Source organism: Carlito syrichta, unplaced genomic scaffold (genome assembly GCF_000164805.1).
Source record: "Carlito syrichta isolate Samal-C Ts95f unplaced genomic scaffold, Tarsius_syrichta-2.0.1 Scaffold287742, whole genome shotgun sequence".
Taxonomy (NCBI): domain Eukaryota; kingdom Metazoa; phylum Chordata; class Mammalia; order Primates; family Tarsiidae; genus Carlito; species Carlito syrichta.
Genome location: NW_007231838.1, coordinates 51,092 through 64,543, shown reverse-complemented (window position 1 = coordinate 64,543; position 13,452 = coordinate 51,092). Strand labels below are relative to the sequence as shown.

Sequence of the window (13,452 nt, the reverse complement as noted above, 5' to 3'; positions counted from 1 at the left end):
CCGGCTGATTTTTTGATTTATTGTAGAGATGAGGTCTCGCCAAGTGGCCCAGGCGGGTCTAGAACCCGCGGGCTCAGGCAATCCCCTCACCTCGGCCTCCCAAAGTGCTGGGATTACAGGCTGAGCCACCGAGCCCGGCCTGTGCTGTGACTCTTCATGTAGATCATTCCCATGGCCCGGCTTTTGGATTCTGGATGTGCACACTGTCGCTCACCAGCTGACATCGAGGTAGCGCAGGCTGCTGTTGGTGTACAGCGCGTTACAGAGCTGCTGCATGCCACCGTTTTTAATACTGTGCTTGTTCACGTGGAGCTCAACAAGGCAGTGGTTTTCCTTCAGCATGTGACCCAGATGGACTGTAGACTCTTCCTAAGAGGAGAGGAAATCTTGTTTCTGAAATATAATTTTAAAGTAGAGCCGGGGCCGGACACGGTGGCTCATGCCTGTCATCCCGGCACTTTGGGAGGCCAAGGTAAGAGGATTGCCTGAGCCCGCGGGTTCGAGACCAGCCTGGGCAACTTGACGAGACCTCGTCTCTACAATAAATCACAAAAACAGTCAGCCAGACGTGGTGGCGTGTCTGTAGTTCCAGCTACTTGGAAGGCCGAGGCGGAAGGATCGCCTAAGCCCAGCAGGTCGAGGCTGTGGTGGCCATGAGTGTGCCACTGCGCTCCAGCATGGGCGACGGAGTGAGACTCCGACTCAAAAAAATAAAAATAAAAAATAGAACCTGTGTATTTCAAATATATGTTATTATTTAAGTTAACTTTTTAAAAAAGATTATACTGGTTACAACAGTCTATCTACAATTTGCATTTGGTCTGTCTTTAAAAGAAATCATGCTCAATACATGATGGGGCTGATCGTTTTGATTCTTTTCCTTCTGAAATGATTGTGTGTGTGTGTGTGTGTGTGTGTGCGAGAGAGAGACAGAGAGAGACAGAGAGAGAGAGAGAGAGTGTGAGAGAGAGAGAGAGAGAGAGAGAGAGAGTGTGTGTGTGTGTGTGTGTGTGTGTGTGTGTGTGTGTGTCTGGGTCTCACTTTGTTGCCCAAGCTGGAGTGCAGTGGCACTGGCTCAATCATGGCTCATCGCAGCCTCAAACTCTTGGACTCAGGTGATCCTTTCGCAGGCCTGATGCCCTGAGCCCGGTGCTTCCCGCAGCCAGCTTGTGCCTTTTTTGTAAAGTAGGCAAAATTATGCCTCCCTCACGGAAATAAATTAAGAAATAAAAAGTGTCGAGCACAAAGTAAGTGTTCCATAGCAAACTGCAAAGTATGTATTGTTCAGTCGTCTGTAATTCTGTACTTTATTTGTTAACATGATTGCTTTGACACTGAAAAGAAATATGCCCAGAGGAACGCTGTGTACGCCGGGGCCTTTAAAAGACACACCAGCCACACAGGGTTCCAGCATTGCTAAAGAGAAACTGGGTAGGCCGGGAACGCGGAAAGAAGCGACCGATCCCACCACATGGGGGGCGTCCGCTGTCACCCCACCAGGTGCCTGGCACAGGGAACTCCACGCGCAGCGCGTGCTGGTGCCTGGCCTTGATTGCGGGTTGAGGCTCAAAAGCTTGAAAGAGAGACTGCACTTCTTAAGTGAGGAACGACTTCCAGACACAGTCCAGGACTGCAGCCCCTCCACTGAGTCTGTGGCCTGCCTTGTCTAGAGTGGCCCCTGCCTCCGTGTCTTTCCAAGCCCCCCAGAGGCTGCCAGCGAGTGGTCAGTGGGAAATCCACCATCTCACAGCAGGTGATTCTGTTTCCCCGGATTCTCCCTGGTCACGCACGGTTTTCCCTCATGTGCGACAGGTCTGCGGGCATGTATTTGGGAACAGCACAGCAAAGCACAAGAGAACACGACTCCACAGCATCCAAGAACTGCCCAGAGAGGGCCTCCTGGAGCTGCCAGAAGCACAGGGCTCGGGGCACCACGCCTGTGAAAGGGGCCCCAGGCTTCTATTCGCTACTCTCAGGTGGGTTTAGGAATAATGACGCCACTCAGCGTGTTCGAAAGAGGAAATGGGGCTGTTTGTTTTTTTCCTTTGACCTTCCATCTGACCCAGCAATCCCCCTCCTGGGATTACACAGTAAGGAAATCAAATCATTCTACAAAAAAGATACCTGCACACGTATATTTGTTGCATCTCTATTCACAATAGCAAAAACATGGAACCAACCATGCTGCCCTTGGAAGCTGGACTGAATAAAAGAAATGTGATACATATACACAATGGAATATTATGCAGCCATAAAGAAGGACAAACATATGGACTTTGCGGCAACCTGGATGGATTTAGAGTCTGTCATACTCAGTGATCTATCACAGAAACGAAGAACAGAGTACCATACGTTCCCACTCATAAGCGGACCTTGAACAATTATCATAATACTGTAAGAAAGGGATTGGCAGTAGTGGGAAACTGCCTGGGGAGCGGGGGATGGGCAGTTGAGGGAAACTGCCAGGGGAGGGAGGGGCACACCTCATCCACAAGGGCACCCACATAATCAACGTTTGTAGACCTAACCCTGAGTTGTACCCCACATCTTTATAATAAAGAAAAGAAAGGAAAGCAAGAAAGGAAGGAAATGTACTTACAATGTGATCTGTGTAAACACACTGATTTCCACAGAGATGTAATCCAGAAATGTTGGACGTGGCTGTCAAAGCTGAGAACTCCCCTGCCACACTCCCACCCTGCCTGTTTCGAGGCCTCTCTCGTGCCTCCGGGCTACCCTGAGCATGTCACGCTCCAGACTTGTCACCCTCCAGACTTGTCACGCTCCCTCTGCAAACAAGAAACCCCTTGAAGACAAGGCCGTGTGCTTATCTGTCTTCTCGCTCCAGCACCTAGCACCGGGTCTGGTGCAGGGCTGCATCAAATATTTCTGAGTGGGTGAATATGAATGACGCTGCCAAGTCAGGTTCTTTTATTCAAGGAAGCTCAGCGTCTTGTTGAAAGGATTAAACTTATGTGCATAAAACAACCGGATATAAAACACAAAAATTCTACGACAGAAAAGTGCAGGGAAAATCCAAAGGGAGAGGTCTGTGTAGGTAAGGAATGCAAAATCCGCTTCTGAATATGGAAAAACTACTTTTTAAAATGGCTAATTCTCAGTTATTCATCCTAAAAGGGAACCACGAAATAGATGATTTTAAATTATCTAAAGTGCTTTAGACATGTAAAAAAGTTCCTTTCAACTCTGAATTTGAATCACTGAACTTTAGGTGAATATCTGAACATTGAACTTGAAAGTTCACTTTTTGAACTACATAGAGTGCTTTGAGCATTTAGTTTCCTTCTAGTAGATGCACCTCTGTTTTGTTTATACTGGTAATAAGATGAGTTTGTACTTTCTAGGCTTTTACAACTGATGGGCTTGGAAGAGCCATGTTGTGACTCACCTGTCTGTCCCCAGTGAGCAGCTCACCCATTGATGGCATCGGGTCCAGGCTTGCCAGACAGCTTTTCGCACACACCTTCCGCTCTTAGTCATGATTTCAGAGGGGTCATGGCTCAGCCACATCAATGGATCAGGCAATAGAACATTCCACCCTGGGCTCTTGTGGCCTGGTCTTCAAAACGACTTTCGCCACACCTGCCTCATCCGAACTACTTTGACCCCCCAACCCAGTGTGCTCACTCAGAACTTGAGTTTCCAGAGAAAAGATGACATGCTTGCTGCTTAAGTAAGCCACCTCTAAGAGTGTATTTGGTTATAAACATCTTGTTGGGAATTAACACAATTTTTTTTACCTAAAAGTTTTTATGTGTAAATGGTAGCTTACAAGACATAGTAAGTTCAGCTCTAAAATATGTGTTCATGTACCTTGACATAAACTTCAGTAGTGCCTTAATTGTATGCACGTCTGTTGGCTACTTTGAACACATACCTGTTCGCCATACAGTATGGGCCGGTTCAGGTTTATTCCCTTAATTGCTTGGTTCTGAGATAGCACCGTAGCCAACGCTATCACACTTTGCATTCCCTAAAAACAGGTAAGTTCGTTAAGGAAACTGACCGAGGACATAAGGCAACCTCCCTGCATAAGTATGTCAAGATCAGTTATCTGAACTCTGAGGGAATTGCTATAGCCTAAGCATGCCTTGAACTTTGAATTGTAGGTTGATCGGATTCGAGAGTGAATTGGTGCTGTGTGCTTTCCTCTCCTCCCTCAAGCCTGTCCAGACATGCCGGGGAGTCTCAACGTCACAGTGTCCGTTTGCTCTAGTTGTCCCCAAGCCCTCCGGGGTCTGTGGGTCCCCACTTGCGCTCTGCTGCGTCTGCAGCCCACGCCCTCGTGCAAGCACTCTTCCATGTCACGCAGCACTTAAGAGTGAGGCTCCCACAGCCTCCCTCCAGCTGAGGGAAGGGCCTGTCCCATCACCTCCTCGGACACCAGCACACATGCCAGCTGTTGGGCCAGAAAACCCGCTTCCTCTCAGCCTGGCTCTCTCCTCACCCTCCTACCCAGTTGATGGGGAAGTCTGATGGACCCTGCTGCCTCCAGCAGATGCCTCAAAGTACTCTTTTCCTGTCCGTCGTGACGACCACCACCCCAGACCACGTCCACTCCTCCCACCTGGCCTCCTGCCTGAACCTGAGTGGCCAGCCAGCCTCTGCTTGCCATCCTAGTCTCTTCGGAGAACCCGGTGATCTACAGGCACTGGGCAGTTCCCTCCTCCTATTTGCGTGTGTCACACTTTTTTTTCTTTCTTTCTTGAGGTTTTCCAACTAAAATGGAAGCGTCACAAGGGCAGAGGCCTGTGGGTCACTGTTGCAGCCTCAGTGTCAGCGCAGTGACAGGTACATGTACTGAATGGGTGGCTGCATCTCCCACCCTAAGTAACCCTTTGGAACCTGCCACCCCAAGAGCCTCCTGGCCCATCTCATGTTTGTGTCCAGTGATTTTGCACAAATTCGAGGCTATTTCACAGATTCCCAAGGGTAGGCCTGAAGATCTGAAAGCAGGCTGAAGAAAGTGAAGCCCATAATTTGAAGGCATGCAAAAAGCACACATCCTCGGTTTCAGGCCGGATGAAAGCTAGAGCAGCTTTTCTCTTTCTGGGTTTTTTTTTTTTTGGAGACAAAGTCTCATTCTGTCTCCCAGGCTGGAGTGCAGTGGCATGATCATGGCTCACTGCAGCCTCCAGCTCCTGGGCTCCAGCGATCCTACCGCCTCAGCCTCCCAGGTAGCTGGGACTATAAGTACCACCACAGCCGGCCTTATAGCAGCTTTCAGCATCATCGTTTTAAGTTTGTATGCTACAATATAAGTAACTACTCACTAAAAAGTGTTTTCAAAAGTTAAAAAACAGCCGGGCTCGGTGGCTCAGCCTGTAATCCCAGTGCTTTGGGAAGCTGAGGTGAGTGGATTGCCTGAGCCCATGGGTTCGAGACCCGCCTGGGCAACTTGGCGAGACCTCATCTCTACAGTAAATCAAAAAATTAGCAGGGCGTGGCAGCGCGTGCCTGTAGTTCCAGCTACTTGAAGGCTGAGGCGGAAGGCTCACCGGAGCCCAGCAAGCCAGGTCGAGGCTGCAGTGGCCGGGAGCGGCCACTGCACTCCAGTCTGGGTGACAGAGTGAAACTCCAACTCAAAAACAAAAAACAACAACAAAAAACAAAAAGTTAAAAAACATATACAAATAAAGTAGCATTTGTTTAAATGAACGTTATCTTTTTCTTTAAAAATCCCTTGATGAATGTGAATGGAGGCCTTAGGAATATTTTTTATTATAGTGGGTAATTTTTATATTATTATTTACTATTATCTGATTTTATTAACAGTCTGCACTATTATGTCTAGGAAAAAATACCTCTTCTCTGATATTAGTCACTAAGGGCAAGATTAATTATTCCTAAGGCTCTCATTTGGCTGATTCCTTGAACAATTCTCTATGCTGGCTCCCCGAGAAAATGGCCCACAGTCTGGGTGATATTCTTATAACCAATTTACTCACGAGATCACAGTCACCCAGATCTAATTTCTCTAAGGACGAGTTAATTTGCAGCATTGCAGCAAAAAACATTCCACCCTTGTTTTCAATCTTGTTCCCAGTCATTCTTAGGTATTTCAGAGTTGTATTCTTCTGAAAAAGAAAATAATCAAAACTAGTTAGTTAAGTTTTTAATCTACAGAAGTCTATAAATTACATGAGTTAGGAGATATTACTCTTTTCAGACTCATAAATTGTCATGGCGATAGAATAGGATATATTCCCTAAAGGTAACCCTTAGTTTCCCATAACAGATAAAAAACTAGTTTCATAGTTTGGTAGAAAGATTGCCCAAGAAGCAGGTGCTCAAGCAATAACCAGAAAATAAAGCAGATTTTAATAAACATTCCTTTCAAGGGAAAATCTGTAAATTTATTTTTAAAGACCATTATATCACTTCACTTTTGTATTGAGGTGAAATTCACGTAGCATAAAACTGACCATTTTTAAGTGTACAATTTGGTAGTATTTAGTACAATCACAATGGTGTGCATCCATCACCCATAAATAATTTCAAGACATTTTCATCACCCCCAAAGAAGATCCCGTACCTTAAAGCAGTCACTCCCATTCTCCATACCACTCTTTTTGTTTTTTTAGAAAGCAGGGTTTATTGAGAGGACAGAAAAGCTCCCACATTGGGAGGGGACCTGAAGGGGTTGCCCACCACTCTTAAGGTAAGATAATTTATCCGACATTTGCAAAGTTTAATTCCACTTCTTATACTCTTTTGATAAACATTTCACAAAAAACATTATAGGCATTTCATCATTCTAATGCATACATATCAGGATATATAATAGTGTAAGTAATTATTTCTAAAATGAATTCAAACCCCTCTATCATCATGAAGAAGACAAGGATGTCTGCTCTCACCACTTCTATTTAACATTATGCTGGAGGTTCTAGCCAGGGCAATTAGGTAAGGCAAAGGAAAAAACATCCAAATTGGAAAAGAAGTAAAATTCTGTTTGCACATGACATGATCTTGTAAATGGAAAATCCCAGCCGGGCTCGGTGGCTCAGTCGGTAATCCCGCGCCTTTGGGAGGCTGAGGTGAGTGGATTGCCTGAGCCCACGGGTTCGAGACCCACCTGGGCAACTTGGCAAGACCTCATCTCTACAATAAATTAAAAAAAAAAAAAATTAGCCGGGTGTGGTAGCGCACGCCTGTAGTTCCAGTTACTTGGAAGGCTGAGATGGAAGGATCGGTGGAGCCCAGCAGGTCGAGGCTGTGGTGGCCGGGAGCGGCCACTGCACTCCAGTCTGGGTGACAGAGTGAGACTCCAACTCAAAAAAAAAAAAAAGAAAAGAAAAGAAAATCCCAAGGAATCCACCAAAAAAAAAAACCCTAAAAAACCTGTCAGAACTAATAAATGAGTTCAGCAACACAGCAGGATACAAGCTCAATATACAAAAATTGGCTGTATTTCTATATGCTATGAACAACTCAGATTAAGAAAACAATCCCATTTATAATAGCATCAGAAAGAATATAAGGAATTAATTTAACAAAATAAAAGCAAAACTTGCACATTGAAAACTACAAACCATTGTTGAAAGAAATTAATGAAAATCTTTAAAAAATGAAACACATTTTATGTTTAAGGTTTGGAAGACAATATTGTTAAGAGGGCAAGGCTCTTTATATTGATCTATAAATTTAATGCCATTCCTATCAAAATCCCAGCTGCCTTTCTTGCAGAAATTGATAAATGGACCCTAAAATTCACATGGATATAAATGCAAAAGACACAGAAGAACCAACACATTCTTGAAAAAAGAACAAAGTTAGAGGACTTGCACTTCTTGACCTCAAAACTGACTACAAAGCTATAGTAAGCAAAATAATGTGGTACTGGCATAAGAATAGACATATAGATTAACAGAATAAAATTGGGAGATCAGAAGTAAATTTCCATATTTATGACCAAATGATGTTTGGACAGAGCTTTCAAGACAATTCAGTGGGGGAAAGAGCAGTCTTAACTCTCTTAACTCTCTTAAGTTGGGACAACTGGTTAGCCACATGCAAAGGATAAAGCGAGACTCCTACCTCACATCATATCCAAAAATTAATATGAAATGGACCAAAGAACCAAAGAAAGAGCTAAAACTGTAAAAACTCTTTAAAAAACATAAATGTAAACCTTTGTGACTTTGGGTTAGGCAAAGCCTTCTTAGAACACCAAAAGCATGAGCAACAAATAAGAGATAAATTGGACTGTATCAAAGTTACAGTTTTTATGCTTCAAAGAACACCTTCAAGGAAGTGAAAAAGCAGTCTACGGAATAAGAGTAAACATTTGCAAGTCATGTGTCAGATAAGGGACTTCTATCCAGAATATATAAAGAACCCTTGCATCTCAAATAGACAATCCAATTTAAAATGGTCAAAGAATCTGAAAACACGTGTCTCCAAAGGAGCTATACAGATGGACAGTAAGCACATGAAAAGATGCTCAACATCATTATTCATCAGGGATCTGCAAGTTAAAACCCACAAAACCTCTTTGTCCCCACTAGGGTGGCTAAAACCAAAATGGCAAGAACTCGTAGTGAGGACGTGAAGAAATTGGATCACTCACACATTGTCGGTGGAACTGTAAAAAGACGCAGCCCCTTGGAAAAGTAATTTGGCAGTTCCTTACGTGGTTAAAAAGTTACTTTATTACCCAGCAAGTCCATTCCCAGGTATAGACTCCCTAAAACTGAAAACACATCCACACAAAAACCTGTGACTATCCATTGAGCCTTACTCATAGTAGCCAAAATGTGGAAACCCGAATGCCATCCACGATTCACGAGCAAAATATGGTCTACGCATACAAGGGAGTGTTGTTTGGAAACGGAAAAGAATGAGTCTGAAGCAACATGAATGAACCTTGAAACATTAAACGGTCACAAAAGGCCACACAGTGTATGATCCCGTTGATAGAAAATGTCCACAATGGGCAAATATATGTATGTTATGTATAGAGAAAGCAGATTGGTGACTGCCAGGGGCTGAGGAGTGGGGGTAAGAATGGAGAGAGATTTAATGGGGAGGGAGCTTCTTTCTGGGGTGATGAGAACGTTCCGGAAATAGTGACAGTGGTGAAGTTGCACAGCTCTGTGACTACTTACAGACCACAAACTGGAGATGTTAAAAGTATGTGAATTATGTCTTAATAAAGCTGTTTATTTTTTTAAATGAGTTCAAAGGTGTTCATGCAATGTCTACACTTGAATAAATGACTGCAATAAAGACATACATTCTTACAATATCGAAATGATATAAGCTCATATTAACAGTTGATTCTGTTGGTTCCAAGCCATCAGAAGTTAAAATTCCCAAGCAAAATGCTAGTGGGAGGTAGATAAATGCTTACATGTAGTGCTTTAGCGATCAGTTCTCCACCTTCAGGCCCAATGTCATTAAACATAAGGTTTAAGTAAATGAGATTAAGTTGTCTCTAAAATAAGGAGAGAAAATAAGCTATTACACATTATTATTAGAAACTGATAAACTTTATGTATATGCATGTGTATATTGCATGTGTATATAATTTTTTTTTTTATTTATTGTAGAGATGAGGTCACGCCTGCCCAGGCAGGTCTCCAGTGTCTTTCAAGTGTTATAAAAACAGCACAAAGTCAGGACCCTGGGTATTTTGTAAAACTAGCCGTGTGTTTGTGTGTGTGTGTGTGTGTGTGTGTATGTGTGTGTGTGTGTGTGTGTGTGAGAGAGAGAGAGAGTGCTTGTATGTCATTAGATGAATTGGTTTCACTGTAACGGAACTAAGAACATTTTGTAGTAAAAGTTACCCGAAGCAGTTTTGCAGCATAGTATGCGCCAACATCACTTAAGAGGTTGTATCTGACATCCAAACCTGAAAGACACAGACAAATAGAAGCTGATATTCCTCAGAAAGAATGCTCAAAATCCAGACAATGAAAAGCAGGAGGTACTGATTCTTAAGGAAACATACCGTTGATATATAGATGTTTCTTTAAAATTCTGGAAAGAATCCAAAAATCTTCACCTGTTACTCTTTCTACCGGCACCAAGCGATTGTTACCAGCAATGTTCAACGTGATTCCTTTTTCCAGCCTGTTAAAAATACACACACATGCCAGGCCCGGTGGCTCAGCCTGTAATCCCGCGCCTTGGGAGGCTGAGGTGAGTGGATTGCCTGAGCCCTCAGGTTCGAGACCCACCTGGGCAACTTGGCGAGACCTCATCTCTACAATAAATAAATTTTTTAAAAATTAGCCAGGCGTGGTAGCACGCGCCTGTAGTTCCAGCTCCTTGGAAGGCTGAGGCGGAAGGATCACCGGAGCCCAGCAGGTCGAGGCTGCGGTGGCCGGGAGCGGCCACTGCACTCCACTTTTGGCGACAGAGTGAGACTCCAACTCAAAAAAATAAATAAAATAAATAAATAAAATACACACACATAAAAATTTGAAGTGGAAAGAAACCCAGTAAGGAAGTAAAGTATTTTCCCTCATGATGGATAACATTTACTGGAACCAAGTGTGTACTAGACTTAAGAATAGATAGTAGATTTACAACAGGTAACTTAACACTGCTAAACAGTGCAGACTTTGCAAAGTGCTTCAATAGATGCTGTGTGGTGTAATTTAATTTCTCACCCACAAAGCATCCCCACTTTACAATAACAATATTGGAAACAATGATTTGCCCAAACTCACCCAGCTCACGGTAGTTAGATAAAGATGGTAAGCTTGGGGACTCCTGATCTAGTGCTCTTTCCAGAATATGACACCACCTCTTATTCCTCCTACTAACAGTGTCGCTCATTTACTTACTTGTCTGAATCAAGGCATCCATCCATCCTACCAAGCATTTTCAGATGACTGTAAGATTACTCAGTATTCCAGGACTTTCACACACATGAACATCAGTGACTCCTACTGATGTCATCAGGTGTTTGTCTTACCCCTTTTTAACTGCTTCATCCACTTCTTGGAGTATATGCGATATAAAGGGATTGATTTTCTTGGATTTTTCCACACACCGATTATGATAATGTTCCTGGAGACTGGTGATAGATTCTGGAGGTTTTGAAAAATAAATGCATCCTTTATCACATATACAATCTTCCAGAAGCTTTGTTTAAAAAAGAAATAGTGGGGGTGGGGAAGAACAGGAAACAATTAAGAACAGAAGAAGAGAGAAATAAACATAAGCAACGGGAGAGAGGGAGCAAATGTTGTCGGAGAACGAGGGCCACAGAAGGTGACGGTGGGCCGGCTCGCTCGTGTCGGCACAGCCTGCAAGCTGCGTAAAGGGAGAGCCAACCTTGATCGTGCACCAGGCCGAGAGCTGGCGAAAACAGCACCCAGAGACTTTCATATCTTCCTCATACTACGCTGCTAGCCAGGGCAGAGTACAGTCACACTGACGCCAAAACCTCTTCCCCACGGTGCCACAAGTCAGAGGGACTCATGGCTTTCTAAGAAGCTTCAAATGCAGACCATTTCATCTGAGAATCTTAACTCAAAGGGGCCTGGAGATGCCCCTGGCCCATAGGCTTCCGGACACCCTCTCAGCCTTCCAGGCTGATGGCGTCTCTGGACAGACTCTGCCTGTTTCCCCCCATACTGAGTTGAGGCCTGCTGCCTATGTGCCGTCCTGCCTGGCCTTCCATCTTTCTTTCTAGAGGTGGTTTCTTCCCTGTTAACTTCATAAGAAGACAGAAACAAAGCAGGAGTTGAGGCCTCCTTTCTCTGTTACATGTGCAGCTTTCCTTCATGGTCTTACGGTTTCCAATATCTTTTTTGTCTTTTTTTGGAGTCAGGGTCTCATTCTGTCACCCAGGCTGGAGTGCAGTGGCACGATCGTGGCTAATCGCAGCCTAGACCTCCTGGTCTCGGGCAATCTTTCCGCCTCAGCCTCCCAAGTAGCTGGCATTACAGACATGTGCTACCATGTCCAGCTAACTTTTTAAAAATTTTTTGTAGATTTCACTATGTTGCCCAGGCTGGAGTGTACTGGCACGATCATGGCTCACCTCGACCTCCTGGTCTCAGGAGATCCTTCTGCCTCAACCTCCAAGTAGCCGGCATTATAGACATGTTCTACCATGTCCAGCTAACTTTTAAAAAATTTTTTGTAGAGCTATGTTGCCCAGGCTGGTCTTGAACCCCTGGGCTCAAGTGATTCTCCTGCCCCAGCCTCAGCCTCCCAAAGTTCTAAGATTACAGGCCTGAGCCACTGCCTGGCCTATTTTCAATATTACTTTAAAAGCCTCTTTTGCAAGGCCCAGGTCTTCTGGGATGGAAGTTCTGCTGTTACTTTTCTTAGACGCACAGGCCACCATCTGTCTTTCTACCTTTTGTGGCTGACTCTTTGAAAATCTTGCAGAACAAGATTTAAGATGATGAACATTATATTTTAAATGAAAGCAAATATAATTTTCTCGTAGTTTTAAAAAATAACTCTCGGGGGGGCTGAGGTTAGAGGATCGCTTGAGGCCAGGAGTTGGAGACCAGCCTGGGCAACATAGCAAAATCCTGACTCCACAAAAAAATTTTAAAAGTTAGCTGGGGTGGTGATGCACACCTGTAGCTCCAGCTACTTGGGAGGCTGAGACAGGAGTATAGCTTGAGCCCAGGAATTCAAGGCTGCAAGTGAGCTGTGTGACCGCACCATGGCACTCCAGCCTGGGTGACAGAGCGAGATCCTGTCTCAAAATACATAAGTAACTTACAAAAATTAATTTAATATACAGCCTTCCAGACAACTTGGAAACTTCAATAGAAAAAAATACATGTGTATCAGCAATCCCACTGCCAAAGAACAACCACAATTGAGGTCTAGGGGTACTTTCTTCCCGCTGTTTTTCTCTTATGTGTATATAGAAGCATTTTTTAAAGCAAAATTGAAATATCTGGGTATAATTTTATACCTTTTCTCCCAGTTCACATTATATTGTAAGCAGTTTTCCCATGCCATTAGATCGTCTCTGAAAATGTTTAATGTCAGTCTAATTTCTGGATGTACACAGGGAAACGCGTCACTTATTTCAGGAAGTTTTCATGTGTTTAAATGAGATTGCAGCACAATATTCCCCAGTGTTCGTGGAAGTCCTACAAGGCGATCGCAAGTGGAACAGGTTCAACTGCCCATCAGTCTGAGAAGTGCGGACCCCACAGAATGCCACAGAACCCTCCTGCGACCCTTCCACAAGAAACACGCACAGGCACAAGGCGCTTCACGTGGTGCCCTGGAGGGGGGATGGGGAGGGGGAGGGCTGGCTTCCCGGACTCAGGAGGCCAGACAGCTGGGAGCCTTCTGGAAAGCAAGGCTGCATGGGGCGGTGCGCGCGCTTAAGGCCCAGCTTCTTCGCGGCTGCCCACCGCATCCTTGGACAAAACCCGCCTGCACGCCAAGGTCCGGAAGTGAAGGCGGCAACCCTCGGTCTTCAAAGGGGGCGAGGGC

General features: G+C 44.5%; 1 protein-coding gene across 1 annotated transcript in view; it reads right to left on the bottom strand.

The window, feature by feature from the left end:
- LRRC34 (leucine rich repeat containing 34) overlaps positions 1-11,066 on the bottom strand; it is a 14,697-nt gene extending 3,631 nt beyond the window's left edge. Inside the window, exons 1-7 of the mRNA XM_021709929.1 lie at positions 10,949-11,066; positions 9,977-10,098; positions 9,813-9,877; positions 9,377-9,460; positions 5,970-6,098; positions 3,899-3,994; positions 215-369 (exon numbers count right to left, since the gene is read on the bottom strand). Coding sequence (XP_021565604.1) covers positions 215-369; positions 3,899-3,994; positions 5,970-6,098; positions 9,377-9,430 — 434 coding nt within the window. The 5' untranslated portion in view covers positions 9,431-9,460; positions 9,813-9,877; positions 9,977-10,098; positions 10,949-11,066. The remainder of the gene's footprint in view (positions 1-214; positions 370-3,898; positions 3,995-5,969; positions 6,099-9,376; positions 9,461-9,812; positions 9,878-9,976; positions 10,099-10,948) is intronic.
- Positions 11,067-13,452: the final 2,386 nt, after the last annotated feature.